The sequence below is a fragment of the Cyprinus carpio genome, chromosome B25, assembly GCF_018340385.1.
Source record: "Cyprinus carpio isolate SPL01 chromosome B25, ASM1834038v1, whole genome shotgun sequence".
Lineage (NCBI taxonomy): Eukaryota > Metazoa > Chordata > Actinopteri > Cypriniformes > Cyprinidae > Cyprinus > Cyprinus carpio.
Genome location: NC_056621.1, coordinates 9,381,374 through 9,395,228, shown reverse-complemented (window position 1 = coordinate 9,395,228; position 13,855 = coordinate 9,381,374). Strand labels below are relative to the sequence as shown.

General features: G+C 37.3%; 1 protein-coding gene across 1 annotated transcript in view; it reads right to left on the bottom strand.

Moving 5' to 3' along the window:
- LOC109063096 (junctophilin-3-like) overlaps positions 1 to 13,855 on the bottom strand; it is a 34,818-nt gene that overhangs the window by 5,169 nt on the left and 15,794 nt on the right. Inside the window, exons 3-4 of the mRNA XM_042752724.1 lie at positions 3,838 to 3,962; positions 1,275 to 2,236 (exon numbers count right to left, since the gene is read on the bottom strand). Of these exons, the coding sequence (XP_042608658.1) occupies positions 1,275 to 2,236; positions 3,838 to 3,962 (1,087 nt within the window). The remainder of the gene's footprint in view (positions 1 to 1,274; positions 2,237 to 3,837; positions 3,963 to 13,855) is intronic.

Sequence of the window (13,855 nt, the reverse complement as noted above, 5' to 3'; positions counted from 1 at the left end):
GCATAAATGTTGTTAATAACATTGACAGCATAATCGGGGCAAGCTATTGTGCAGATGTGTTTCTGTTTCATGTTAACCTGTCTTACACAAGTCTGCTGCATTGCTTGCCTCTCTGCAGCTACAAACATAAACCCCCTCCTTCCTAGAACTCACTCTTGTCATTTGATTGGCCGCAACCCGAGCAAGGCATAAGCTGTTCCCTAGCAACAGAGTGTGGGACAGCCAATGCAGGGCTGCATTGTGGAAGGAGCCACTTTGCCAATTTGCTGTTACCAAGGTGTTCATAGTGCAGCAAGAGATCGTAGGGCTGCTAGGCAGTGGAAGGGGCCAGTCTGAAGTGTAGATATGTGTCCAGGTTGTGTGTCTCAGGCTGTTGTCAGGTCCTGTATTCCCTTGGGACTCCAAACACCTACCCTGTGTTTGTGGAGGTTATTCTTTCTACTCATGGGCTCTCAGACACCGATGCATACTAAAACACCTGGTGCGTTTGCAGTCGATTAGAAAAGTATTTGATCGTTTTCGAAATTCTGTAATTGGATTTTATGTTTCAAAATTCAAATGTTTTATTGGACAAAATGTTTAATGAAATGTTAAGGTTGTGAAATATGTTTAAAATGAGGGGCACCGCTATGGTTTCTGGGCCCCTTGAACAGTATATTGTCTCAGGCCCCCTTGGTAGAAATCGCATTTGGGCCCCCTCTCCCTCCTCGGGCCCTTAGAATAGTCCCAATTTTTCCACCTGTTACGGTGCCCCTGTTTGAATTTATTTATTAAGTTCAAGCAATAGTTCACCTGGAAATTAAGATTTAACCTGTAGGGATGTCCAATCTTGCACCTGGAGGGGCACTATCCTGCAGAGTTTAGCTTCAGTCCTAATCAAACACACCTAAACCAGCTCATCAAGGCCTTCGGGATTAATAGAAGCGCCCAGGCAAGAGTGGCAGGTTGGAACTAAACACTTCAGGATATTGACCCTTCAGGATCACAACTGAACACCCCTGCAAGTTTTTGTCATCTGTTTCTTACCCAGAGCTCATATAGGCCACTTTTACAAAACTTTTATGGTGTTTGGCATCCTTTTTAAAGCTTGAAAGCTTTATTGTAAATGTATTTTATTGTAAATGTATTTAAGTCTTTCTTATTTCTCTTTTTGTGCTGCACTGAAGAAAGTAAGTCATACGAGTTTAGACTGACACAAGGTTAAGTAAATGATACCAAAACTTTCAATTTTGGGGAAATTATTCCTGTTTTCCGTGTAGTGCATCTTCACTTACCGAGTTCACTTTGAGCTGAGACTGATTCTCATCATCGTGCTGTAGTGCAATAGGTGGGGATTTCTGTGGGGGCGAGAGTGTGAGGTCCCTACGGAGGGGCCGAGCCTCTAGCTTTTCCCCCACTCGTAGACTATCCAACTTTTGCACTGAGTCCGGAGCCGGCCCTCCCTGGGCATCCCTGGGCCCTGAGGCTTCCCGGACATCCCGGTCACGATTTTTACCCCGTCTATGTGTATGTCCACGGGACTCTGAGTGACTGTGCCACTCCTCCCCATGCCCACAGGGCTTTTGGGAGTTATGGGAGTCCATTGGCTGCAACGGCCTCATCTCCATTTCGTAATTGCTCAGTTTTTCCTCATCCTGCTCTAAGAGACGGGAATGAGCCAAACTGTCTCCATGTACCCGTTGAGATGTCCAGGAAGATGAGGGTCCATCTGGCCTCCTTTCCCGTTGAGTTTTGTGATTCGAGGAGCTGTGGTCTCGAGGCTTATGATTAGAGGAGTGCTTGTGTCCGTTGGCCCGTGCCGCTCCAACCCGTACCTCGTCTTGCACTGAAGGAGTTGTGGAGCGGCTGCTGCCCCGACTACCACCTCTACTACTTCCCCCACGGGAGGGACGCTTGTCCTCGCTCCAACTGTTAGCCCTCAGGTACTCTCCACCTCCACCCGAACCACCACCACCTCTCCCCTCCATCAGCACCTGGATCTCTTGTGTTCCACCACGCTCCTCGTCCACTGCAGTTTGTCGCAGAAAGCGGGCGTTTTTGGTGCGGTGGGAAGATTTAGTGGTCGGGCTTCGGGGAGGTGTGGAGGGGCGACTGGGAGTGGGGCTTAAGTCTGGGGTAAGGTCTGGGGGCGTGGAACCCTTCATATAGAGCTCAGTGCTATCCGCGGTCCCACTGGAGATTACTTCCACGTCGTTCTCGCTCGAGTTCTGCTGTTTGGGTCGCTGGCACTCCACTCCTACTCGGAGACAGAGAGACAAGTTTTAATTTTAAAACATGTAGGCATGCCACACACTTTAAATGTTGTACTTCTTTCTGCAAAGGGGGTGTATAGGAAGGGAACATGCCCTTGCATAAGCTTCCATCTGTCTTAAGGAAAAAATAAATAAATACAAAAATGTACATAATTAAGATTATATAGAAATTATTTTAAGCAGGCTTAAATCAAATTCTTATTTGTATATGCACAGTTACAGAACTGCTCTTTTTAGTGCACCTTTTTCCCCATATGACTCATGCGCTATGTTATGGGATAGTCATAATTGCCATTCAGTCTGTAAACATTTGGATTTATGTTGGTGTGCTATGCTAAACTAAAAGTGGTGTGCCAGTTCAAACATGCAAATTATGTTTGGTAGCTTAACATATTTGGCAGAATTTTAATACTGGTACATCCCTAATCTTTTGTTATGGTCTTTATTCGAGTTTTGGTCACTATTAAAACTGTAGAAATATAGGAAAGAGCTGCAAGAAGATTCTTTAGGAATTCTCTTCCTGTGTTAGCTAGCAGGTTTAAAACAACATATGAGTGAGTTAATCATAACAGAATTAAAATTTTTGGGTGAGTTTTCCCCGTACAACCCTTGATTGCTTGAAGCACATGGGCCGTTCCTGGTAAGCTTAATACAGTATAACTTATCAAAGCTTTCCAGAGTCAGCACCATGGCTGCTCTAATCAGCTCAGCTAATGAGACCCGAAGATTTTCAAGTCTGTTTGCGCTACAGGCGCATATCCCTATGCACCCGTAAGTACATAACTTTCAACTTAACCTCATAAAGTCTCTCTGTTGCAAGTCAGCACATCTCAACCAAGTTTGTTCTAACATTTCTAAGGTCATCACATGGCATAACTTTATCATTTAGAAATATCAACCATGCCAGGAGGTCGCATACACTGATCCAGCACAGCATGAGTGATTATAGCTCTCCTGTAAAGGGGTGTTTTGTGATGGGATGTGATCTGAGAGTGTATAAATTCTTGCAGATGTGTGGGGGTGTGACAGCGACCGAAAGTGTGACTGCGTATATGTGTGTTTATGTATGTGGGTGGTGTGAATATGTGTGTGTGGGTATTGTGTGTGCATGCATAAATTTCATTGTGTATGTCGGCTAGCTTCGCGTGGGCTTGTCGGAAAGGTCAGCGCTGACCTCCCCTCATCTTCTTATTGCCTCCTCTATCACTCATTCCCCCCGCATGTCACAGTAGGGGCATCGACCCCTACAGTCCTGAACCCATCTGGCACCTACACTCACACAATACAGACGCTTTCACCGACACTCTGCCATTCTTCTCCTGAGCTATAACACACACACTTATATAAATCTACTTCTGACTGATTGTCAGTGCTGGCATAAAATGATCAGTGCTAAATCGTGCTTGTCTTTTTGAGAATCGTTGAAAAATATTAGCACCTTTTCAATTGACAGCAGGACTGTGTTTTCAAAGTTAACTTATTGGAATATTTAGCTTTCACAGCTAACTGGAAAGCTTAGTCACACTGTCAAACAGTTTGAAGCCCCTGTTATTTTTAGTCTCCAGACTCAGCTGGTTGCACTCACTGTTTCCTCGGTGTTGGAAAGAGGGGGAGAACTCTTTGGCGGTGATCCGGGCCAGTCTGCACTCTTCCTGGGCTTTCTGTGCTGCCGTCATCGCGGCATCGGCTTTCCCTCTGGCGTGAGCTGTCCTGTGGACGTATCGGTCCAGGACAAAGATGTTGAAATGTGGAGAGAAAGACAGAGTTAGAAAAGGACAGGGCTTGTGTTCTTGCATTTAAGGTGAAGTGTGCAATTTATATACGCAGTATATATACTTGTAGACAAAATTGTAAATATTTAGGTTAATCAGCAAATATTTTTTTTTTATTATTATTTATCACAATAAGACCAGAGCTGTTTATTTTAAGTTACTGGTCTTATTGTAAATGAATAATCATTGCACATTTTAAATCTTAAAGGGATCGTTCACCCGGAAAAAATTAAATTCTGTCATTAATTACCCTGATGTCGTTCCAAACCTGCAACACCTTTGTTCATCTTTGGACGACAAATGAAGATATTTTTGATGAAATCCGAGAGCTTTCTGACCCTGCATAGACAGCAATGCAACTAACACGTTCAAGGCCCAGAAAGGTAGTAAGGACATTGTTAAAATAGTCCATATGACATCAGTGGTTCAGCCTTAGTTTTATGAAGCTACAAGAATACCTTTTGTGTGCAAAGAAAACAAAAATAACTAACTTCTGAGTCAGTCTTCAACGTGCATTCAAAAAGTATTCTCATAGCTTCATAAAATTAAGATTGAACAACTGATGTCACATGGACTACTTTAACAATGTCCTTAATACCTTTCTGGGTCTTGAACGTGTTTGTTGCATTGCTGTCTATGCACAGAAAGAAATCTCACTTAATCAAAAAAAAACAAACTAATCTTACATACATGTAACGAAATAAATATAGGGTGAGTAATTAATTACAGAATTTTCATTTTTGAGTGAACTGTCCTTTTAAATCAAAGTGTAATAACTTTTTTTTCCTCTGAAAGGTTTTTACTTTTATTTTTCCAGATATTTAAGCATTGTTTCTCTCTCATTCAAGTTCTGGCTCCATTCTGGTTAGTAACACAAACTTGACATAATTTAATCAATATTTGATCAAGTTCCACAAAGTAATTTTTTTCCCCTTGTGGAATAGGCCCATCTAGTTTTATTAAAAAATATATCACATTACATGAAGTTTTACACTGAAATTTATGTATGGATGGTGATTTGGTTGTTCGGTTTTAATTGGGAAAACCTTGCTCTATGAAGCAGACCACAGCAAAACACACACAAGCATAATTTTTAGCCAATGAACAATCCGGTCATTAAATTTATAAGGCACATGCTTCAGTGCCTACCAAGATCTTGACACTCCGATTATCCAAGGGTTGATGATAAATACAGGCTGAAAGCAAACAATTACACAGCAGTCACACACCCTCACTCTGAGAGACGCTCTCGGGACTCCACAGAGTCATGCCTTTCTGACACTGTAATTCTCACTTGTTTTAACGCCCGTAAACTTGCCAAGTCTCTACTTTGTGATCTGAAATCCAACTTCACTGCAGTTTAAATAACCATGTTCGAATGTAAATATCATATGCTGTCAAGTGGTTGCAGAACAGTTTATGGAAACTTCCTCCAGTGACTGTTGTGTTTGAGGGAATTATTTTTTAAAGCTTTAGGCTAAACATTTTCTGAATAAATAATCAAAAGCCCAAAAATGTTACAATTATCCTCTACAATACACAAGTATTGTTTAGTGTTTCCCATCTGGACCTGTAAGAACAGGCAACAGTGCTTGCTTCGGCTGCTAAATAATTCACTCAGGAAATCAATGTGGTCTGTGTCTGAGACAATAAAAGAGAGCTAGTGTTCACAACCTCGCCTTTTAATGAGTGATTCCCATTCATCACACCCATCTGTTTTACCTGTGTGCGATCGAGACTTCGACTTTGCATGATGATGATGCACAGCATCATGCTGGCATGGTAGCTGGATTGTGTACTGTAAAAAATCATTTCTTAATCAGAATTTTGGTCTTGTTTTCCAGTAAGTAGAAAACAAGATAAAATGATTTAGTGGCAAAATTGCATGAGATAGGAAAATATTACTTAAATTGAGACAAATTATTGGCAAAATAATATTATAAATGCATTATTAATTGTATTTTATTTAGTTTTAAAGGAAGTTTGTTAATAGTTGTTTTAGTAAATTATTTTGAAATGGATTAATTTAATTAATATGACTATTATTTAACAATTAATAAAATTGTTACATTTTTATAAATTAAAGCATAAAGTAGGATTAATTTAATTTAATTTAGTTTGAAATAGTTTTTGGTAGTTGAAGTTTATAAGTAGTTATTAGTAGTAAATTAATACATAGTTAAATTAGTCGTTTAATTAAAACTGCGCTAATAAAAATAATATTACAGATATGAAACCATTAATATTTAAATATTATTACATTTTATTGAATATTAAAATAAAGTGTTCATAATTAAATTTTATTTAGTTCATTGAAATCAAATTCAATTATTATTAAAATTATTATTAATATAAATATTATTTAACAATAAAATTAATTTTACTGAATAAATATTGAAGTATAAAATAGTAATAATTTAATTTTATTTAGTTTATTGATTAATAGTTAATTTAGGCATTTATTTCAAATTGTATGATTTAAATTATTTTCTTTATTAAACAATTAATACAATTGTTCATATATTATTCAATTTTATTTAAAAATATTTTAAAAATATTACAATATTATTTTTTGCTGGAAAATGAAACAAAATAACTTATTTTCAGCGTTTTAATGAACATGTTATGTTATGTTTCAACAGACTTTTAGGCAGATTATTCATGCAAATGAACCGTATGAACCCCATGTAAGAGGATGGTCTCCCTTTCTCACTGAACTTTTTCCCCTGGTCTCATTCTCTCTCCTTGTTTGTGCAGTGGCTGTCTTGGTGCAGTATTGCATGTCGATGCTCATCGATTGGACCCTTATCTTTTCTGCTCTAGCTGTCTTCACCCAGCCAGCCAACCCAAGTGCATGTGTGTGTGAGTGTTTTAACATGAGAAGCTTTAAATGGGGTTGTAGCGTGTAGTGTGGTCAGAACATGTGGGTGCGAGAGCATTCGAGTGTGTGAGGGAGACTGTGAGATACGGCGAGGTAGGTTGGATGAAGAGATCTTAGGATTGCATTCACCCCGTGCCTTGCCGGTTGTCCTGGCAACGGCAGAGGAGAGAAAGTAAGGGAGAGAATAAGATGGCGTGGGGTATGAAAAGGACAAACAATTAGATAACAGAGGAGAATGATAGGAGGATTGTGGGATGCTTCTGGAGGCGTTAAGAGTACAGTCAGAGAGTGAGGGCTGGATGTGAGAAACCATCCATTCACTAATAGAGGGCTTCTAAATGGTGTGTGTATCGTCACCCACACACACACACACACACACTGATCCAGGTGCTGCGAGATTCGGTCGAGATGTGCTAGTTGCCGCTCTATTTATATACTGCTGAACGGTAGCAATGTTTCTACACACTTTCTGATGGAAACAGAGACTAAACATTGTTTGACAGCAAGTCTCTCTAACTCAGTACAGTTAAAGGGATAGTTCAGCCACAAATTGTGTCATGTCATTAATTCACCCTTGTGTTGTTCCTGACCCGAATTACTTAATTTTTCATGCAGAACACAAATGGTGAACTTTCTGACGAATATCCTGCCTGCTCCTTTCCATATAATGAAAATGTTTTTGTTTTTTTTTATCTTGTTTTTCAGTTAAAATATTCCTTTTATTTGAGAAGCAAACTTGCAGAGAAGTTTTGTTTTCAGATAATTACTGTTCAAAGGTTTGGGAAGATTTAAACAAACAAAACCTTTTATTTGGCAAGGATGCATTAAAATATCGTAAAACATTTACATTATTCCAAAAGATTTCTATTTCAAATAAATGACTTTTTTTTTTTTTTTTTTTTTTACTTTGTTTATCAGAGAATCTTCATAAAAAAGAGATCATGGTTTGCACAAAAATATTAAGCTGTTTTTTGGTATTAATAAGAAATGTTTCTTGTGCAGTAAATCAGCATATTAGAAAGTTTTCTGAAGGATCATGTGACACTGAAGACTGGAGCAGTGACGCTATAAATTCAGCTTTGATCACAGGAATAAATTACATTAAAATATACTGAAGTAGGAAACAGTAATTGTATTAATATCTCTTTGTTGAAACATTAACAAAAAAAACAAAAAACAAACCAATTTTACCAAACCCAAACTTTTGGTCTGTAGTATATATCTTGAATTAGGTTTCTTCTTCATGTGTCACTGGGCAAAGTAAGATTTAAAATGATAATATTCACTCAATTTAAATGTTAGAAATTTTCAGTTAAATATGGAAAGTGGCAAGTAGTGAAAATTAAGTTATTCACTCATTTTCCTCTCCATTATATTGCTTTTTTAAGGTGTCTTCTCCAATCTCCATTCACTTTCATTATATTGAAAAAATATTAGCCAGGATATTTTTCAAAAATGTACTTTGTGTTCCACTGAAGAAAGTAAATCGTATGGGTTTTGTTTCAGCATTTTGGATCAGATTAATTTTCATGTGTGTGAACTTCCCCTTTAACACATTCATCCACGTGTAAATGCTCTCATCTTTCCCTGACGCTAACACAGATTCTCACTCTTTTTTTCTTCCGTCCTGCCTCTCGACACTCAGACACGTGCAGGCACCTCCCATCGGTTCTTTCACTCTCTTTCATACATGCAGAGCCCTGCCTCTCATTCACATTCTCCTACTCTCGTGTCTTTGCTAAATGATCTGAACACCCTCTGTTCTTTTTTAAGCTCAAATTCACACATCCACAACCTACAGTACAACTGATCCATCAATTTAAAAAGATGGATCTTCCAGCCTCCTGAAACAGCATTTATAATGGAAAACAAGATTTTTCTTGCATTTTTAACATAAAAAGAGCTAATATATGCTAATATTCGCAATTCAAAACTCTTGCCCCAGTCCACCCAGACACAATGCCATGAGACATTTAGAAACAGTCAATGATTATGACGTAAAAACATTAACATACCATGTGACCATCTACGTTTAAAGGGATAGTTCACCCAAAAATGAAAATTATGTCATTAATGACTCACCCTCATGTCGTTCCAAACCCGTGAGACCTCCGTTCATCTTCGGAACACAGTATAAGATATTTTAGATTTAGTCCGAGAGCTTTCTGTCCCTCCATTGAGAATGTATGTACGGTATACTGTCCATGTCCAGAAAGGTAATAAAAACATCTTCAAAGTAGTCCATGTGACATCAGAGGGTCCGTTAGAATTTTCTGAAGCATCGAAAATACATTTTGGTCCAAAAAAATCAAAAACTACGACTTTATTCAGCATTGACTTCTCTCCCGGATCTGTTATGAGCGCGTTCACAACACTGCAGTTTAGTGATATCCGGTTTGCGAACGAATCACTCGATGTAACCGGATCTTCTTGAACCAGTTCACCAAATCGAACTGAATCGTTTGAAACGGTTCGCGTCAACAATAAGCATTAATCCACAAATGACTTAAGCTGTTAACTTTTTTAACATGGCTGACACTCCCTCTGAGTTCAAATAAACCAATATCCCGGAGTAATTCATTTACTCAAACAAGTACACTGACTGATGACCGAGCCAGATAACGAACGAAACATTGACTCGTTCTTGAGTCAAGAACCGGTTGCATCGGTTTTTCGGATCACCGGTAGCGATGGGAAGTTCTGTTCTTTTCCGCGAACCGGTTCTTTCGGACAGTTTGATTCAATAAAACGGTTGCCGAAAATGGTTCACCAGTTCTTTTGCGCTCGACGTAATGACTTCACTGGCGATGATTGCCCTTGATTCAAGCCTTCAGTTTACCCGCGCTCATAACTTTAGCACAGAATCAGTTCAGAATCAATCACCAAAAGAACCAGTTCGGTTTCAGAACGCGCTGTGTGTCAGTCTGCTTCACGCTGAATCACGCATGCGCAGTATCATCAGCTCCTCGCTTCTCGAACCGGACGCGTTCGACAGAAACGGTTCTTGACTCGACAACGAGTCAATGTTTCGTTCGTTATCTGGCTCGGCTCGGTGTTCATCTTCAGTTCTCTCTTCACAGCAGTTCAGGCAGTGTACTGTTTGAGTAAATGAATTACTCCGGGATATTGGTTTATTTGAACTCAGAGGGAGTGTCAGCCATGTTAAAAAAGCTTAAGTCATTTGTGGATTAATGCTTATTGTTGACGCGAACCGTTTCAAACGATTCAGTTCGATTTAGTGAACTGGCTCAAGAAGATCCGGTTACATCGAGTGATTCGTTCGCAAACCGGATATCACTAAACTGCAGTGTTGTGAACTCGCTCATAACAGACCCGGGAGAGAAGTCAATGCTGAATAAAGTCGTAGTTTTTGCTATTACCATATTTTTTCAATGCTTCAAAAAATTCTAACGGACCCTCTGATGTCACATGGACTACTTTGAAGATGTTTTTATTACCTTTCTGGACGTGGACAGTATACCGTACATACATTCTCAATGGAGGGACAGAAAGCTCTCGGACTAAATCTAAAATATCTTATACTGTGTTCCGAAGATGAACGGAGGTCTCACGGGTTTGGAACGACATGAGGGTGAGTCATTAATGACATAATTTTCATTTTTGGATGAACTATCCCTTTAAGCATCAATGTCAATACAGCACAACAGTCTGCTAAAAAATTCTCCTCAGTGAAATAAATTTTTAGCAATACAAAAGTTTTTAACACAGACCAAGACACTACAGGTAAATATACATATAGATCTATACAAATATAGATTTTGGCCTATTTGGCTTTCCATAATGTGTTGTTTCAGACTAGTGGAGAGAAAACATCCAATATACACTTTAAAGTGTATTTGCATGTGTAGATATATATATATTACTGTACCTTTAAAGACTGTTTTCTCAAAATAATTTTTCTGTCATGCATAGAGCCTAAAATCTCCACTTCGGTAGCACTTACATAGAACAAACTTTAGTTTTTTTTTTTTCTATCTATATGCTGAAGGATTTTACAGTCTATAATTTGCTGATTATAAACGTTTTATTTTTTAAAAAAATTTTTTTTTCTGGCTGTTGACAGTATTTTCTGATTTATCGAGTGATTAATTGGGAAATCCAAAATCTCTTTGTCTCAACTTAATATGTCGACAAAATAAAAAAAAAAATAAACCTGACTTTATCAAATATTCAGATTTCTGTTCTGGAAATGTTATATTTAATTAGACAATACTTTTTTTCATATTTAATCATAGCATTATTTAAAAAAAAAAAACCTAAAAAAAAAAAAGGTTAGCAATTTCTAATGTAATTAATTAACTGGGGAAGTATGTAATTTTTTTTTATTTTGCTTATTTATTTATTTATTTATTTATTTATTTTTACTAATTTTTCTTCCACCATATTTATTGATGAAAGCCACAAGTCTCTCTCTCTCTCTCTATACACACACACACACACTGTATATTTTACATGGTAGTGCTTTTACTGATTCTCTTACATCATTTGAAAAGATTCATAGGATGAGTAGTTAAGAAGTTTAGAATCACATGTTGTAATATGATTCATTTTTGTTCAAATTAAATGTTGGTATTAACAGCTGATTGGATGAATTCAAGGTTTATATGTATTTGTTGAAATGTTATTAAATTTAATGGGAAGAATATCAGAAGCTGGACCTGTGAAAAAAAAAGTGGGTGGTCTCCTTTTTGCTAAATAATACTATTATAAATTCATAACGGAGTCCAGAGATGGCCGTCTTATGACAACAAAGCCCTAATCTCTATGGATGACCCAAATAAGCCGCCCTGTGACCACCAGAACAAAGCTTTAATTTGCAGATGACTCATGGTTGCTTCCAGTGTTAATGCCTCAGCGCAGGTATACTGTAGTAGCTACTTTGACCACGTTGATGCTAGGAAGCTAATCAGATTAACTGTTATGTGATATTCTTAGTCATTTTGTCTATCCTGCATCCTGTTTGTGTTGCGTGCACGCATGTTTGTCTAATACCGGAAGTGTTCGACTTCAGCATTTGTGTTTTGGAATTGTATGGAAAATCTTGAATGATTAGAAATCAACCTTTACCTTATCACTATAATAGAACAAAACAAAACTTCTTCAGACATTCCCCCCCAGTCCAATAGTTATTGAATAGTTATTCAATAGTTATTGAAACTAAAAGATATTGTAAAAACTGTTCTAAACTAAAAGCAAATAACCAGCCATGCATGTCATTGATGCCAATTGAGTGTTAAGAAACTTGAGTCATGGCCAAGAAACCCACAGTAAGCTCAGCAAAGCACTGGTTCTCATTTCACATGCAAAGAGGGAATTTACATAGAAGTCTTAAAGGCACAGCAGAAAAAAACAGCCTATTGGTAGGGCCAAGAGAGGCTGGAAAATTGCCATGACATGCTAAATTATGACTGTTTTGGTTCAGAAAACTTTGATTTAAATGTACCTTGTGGGAAAAAAACAAAAAAATCAATTGCATGAAATCATTCCTTGCAGTGTACAAAAAAATTAAATAAGCATTTTTTCTATTTGTCTTTAGTGGTTTGTAAATATTAAATGTTGTGCAAATTCTGGATGTGTCAATGCACATAACATTTTTAAAAAAATTATTTTTCTGAATATTATGAACCAGTAATTAATTTACAGGAACTTGCATTAAGAAGAAAAATATTGGGGTAAATTTTGAGTTATAGTTTAAAACGATTAAAAAATCATCATTGTTAACTGAAATAAAACATTTTTAAAAGAAAAACTAGTTAAACAACGTAAATGAAAAATGTATAATAAGTATAATAAAAAAATAAGTTTTTAAAGTAAAAAAACTAACTGAATTAACACTGATATAATATATACATTTTTAAATGGAAAAAACTACTTAAAACTTAAAAAAAAATTTGCTTTGACATTAACTTGAATAAAATAAGTTTAATTTAAAGTAACTTACTAAGACTAACACCAATATAAAAAATAAAAATAAGCTAAATATAAATATTAAACAAATAATGAAAGCACACATAACAAAATTGCTTAAACTCAAAATAAGAACTGAAATTATAAATATAATATCTAATTCAAAATATGTATAAATACTACAATAGTGTATAAATAATACTAAACATATGCCCATTTTGATTTTAACTTAAAATGTATGTTTTTTTTTTTCTTAAGAGTTTGCAAACGAGGTGATAATATCAAAGTCCCTTCTAAAGTCTTTGATAATACATACACTAAGAATCTGAAAAATGCATAAAACCACAGTATAATGCTTTATTTTACATTTCTGTTTCAGCTTTATCTCAATGGTTGCTATCAAGCACTGTGTGTATGTGTCTGCTCCGTGTGTTGGCAGGGCCAGTGCTAAGCTGTAGTGATAGCATTGCTGAGAATATAATGAGGTCAGTGGGATTTGTGGGGTGAGTGACGTTCTTAATATAGCACATGCATACCTATGCACGTCTGAATGAGTGCACACGTACGCAAACAGATGCAGCCGCTATCAATGGGCAGGCACGAGCACATAAACTCAACATACTTGCTTACACACACATTTCCCTAACATGTACAGATCACATGGATGCACACAGCATGTGTCCGCAACATGTGTGAGTCTATAAGCTACTGTGAGTTCGTGATCGTTTGGGAGAGAGTGGAAAAAATAGGCGAACTGGCTTAGATCCAATTCAGCCTGCCTGGTCTATCTCCAGCAAGTCTCCAGCACTCTTGGCATAATGCGTAAATCTCTGATTCTCTGTGTCTCTCTCGCTTCTGATTTCTCTTCCTGAACCCTATCTCCATCTCCTTTTTCTTCTGCTGACCTATGAGTCACCCAAACAACCTGAACTAGACCCATGATTTCCAGTCTGGAGAATGTACCAAACTCCATGGGGTTCTTGGAAAGATTTTGATTTAGCTTTAGTTCTTTTTTTTATAGG